Here is a 1,730-nt window from a genome sequence, read left to right as displayed (position 1 = left end):
TGAAAGCATTTCTACTCTGTGACACTTGGAGTTGTGAGTCAGAACTGACCTGATGGGTTTGGTTTGGGTTGGTGCCTCTTTGGAGGCAATCCTCTCTCTCCAGGCCAAGTTCCCAAAGAAATTCCCTGTCATTGCACCCTGGCAGCCCGCTCACCCTTCCCTGCTGTGGGCTGTGTCCACTGGCAATGACAGCATCATCAACAGCCAAAGGGGACTGTCCTGAAGCTGTGGGTCATGACTTCCTGGTTTCCCATAAAAAACATAATCTTATTTCGACACCACATTATGGAATGGGACAGAACCGAGGATATCGTTAAATGAATGCAGTAAGAATACCTAACATGTATTTAGTGTTTAACAAGCTGCAAGGTGCTTTCATCTCTGCTAATCTAAACGTTGGCGGTCCAGTCTGAGGACGAGTGGCCTGGCAATATGTTTCTGTAAAGGCTACAGCTAAGGGCACCCTGTGGAGCTCGGACGGGGTTGCCAGGAGTCAGAATCGAGTCAGGGGCAGTGGGTTTGGCTTTTGTGGGTTCATTGCTCTTATCTGACTGGATCCTTTGGGCTAGTTCAGGCTCTTCAGTTATAGGGAAGAAAAATCCACTCAAATGGTCTCAGTGAAATGACCTCCTGTTAAAAAAACAGGCAGGAGGACATTGGGAAACACCTGTAGGAGGTAAAGGTGGGTGTGACACCTTCCACCTCCTCAGACCACCTTGCTCTTCAACCTCCCACATTTCTTTCAAAAATGTAAATCAGTTGCAGAATGAACCCCTAGGGCCTTTCATATTCTGGATTCTTTGCATTCCTGCTTTGAAATTGGCTAATAACTTCCCTGTATGACACACCTGGAGGCCCTGAATGGTACAAAGGTTTAACTCACTTGGCTGCTGACTGGAAGATTGGAGGTTCTGGTCTTCCCAGAGGTGCATCGGAAGAAAGGCCTGGCTATCTGCTTCTACAAAGCTCAGTAAGCCCCTGTAGAGCACACTAATGCTCTGACACACACGGGGTTGCCGTGAGCAGGAACCAGGGCAACGGCACCTTCACTGGTTATGAGGTGCCCAATTTGGCCAGGCTGTTTGGTCGCTCATCTCTGCATTGGGAGCCCACTGATCCTCCTGTCCCCACAGGTAAAACCCCAGAGGAAGTGCTGAAGAAGTATCTGCAGAAGGTCCGGCACCCACCAGACGAGGTGAGTGCAGGGGAGGGAGGCGAGGTCACTGCCTCCAGCCAGGAGCATGCTCTCTAGTAGGAGGGGCCTTTGAAGTCTACAGTAGCTCAAAGCTGGCCAGAGCCCGGGTGGTCAATCCAGAGCTCCAGCTGTGGCTGCCCCTCCCCCACTGACTGGTTAGGCTTAGTGAGGAACCATTGGCTGCTATCTCCACATGCAGTCAGACTGAAGTCAGTGTGATAAGCCACAGGGACTTACAAAGGATATCTGATATATACATGTGTGTGTGTGTATGTGTATACATTATATATGTGTATGGAGCTCTGGTGCAGTAGTGGGTAAGACATCTGGCGACTAACAAGAAGGTTGACAGTCCAAACCCACCAGCTGCTCTGTGGGAGGAACGTGAGGCAATCTGCTTCCATAAAGATTTACAACCTTGGAAATCCATTGAGGGTCGCTATAAGTTGGAATCAACTTGATGACAGTGGGATATAGTTGTTGTTGTTTGCCGTCGAGTCGGCCCCGACTCATAGTGACCCCTCCTTGGGTTTCC

General features: G+C 49.8%; 1 protein-coding gene across 1 annotated transcript in view; it reads left to right on the top strand.

Moving 5' to 3' along the window:
• DTX4 (deltex E3 ubiquitin ligase 4) overlaps positions 1-1,730 on the top strand; it is a 39,331-nt gene that overhangs the window by 24,708 nt on the left and 12,893 nt on the right. The window contains exon 5 of the mRNA XM_007953841.2: positions 1,134-1,195. Within this exon, the coding sequence (XP_007952032.1) occupies positions 1,134-1,195 (62 nt within the window). The remainder of the gene's footprint in view (positions 1-1,133; positions 1,196-1,730) is intronic.

This window comes from Orycteropus afer, unplaced genomic scaffold (assembly GCF_000298275.1).
Source record: "Orycteropus afer afer isolate SDZICR_OR568_19922 unplaced genomic scaffold, OryAfe1.0 scaffold00419, whole genome shotgun sequence".
In the NCBI taxonomy this organism is placed as follows: Eukaryota; Metazoa; Chordata; class Mammalia; order Tubulidentata; family Orycteropodidae; genus Orycteropus; species Orycteropus afer.
This window is presented reverse-complemented; position numbering and strand designations above follow the sequence as displayed.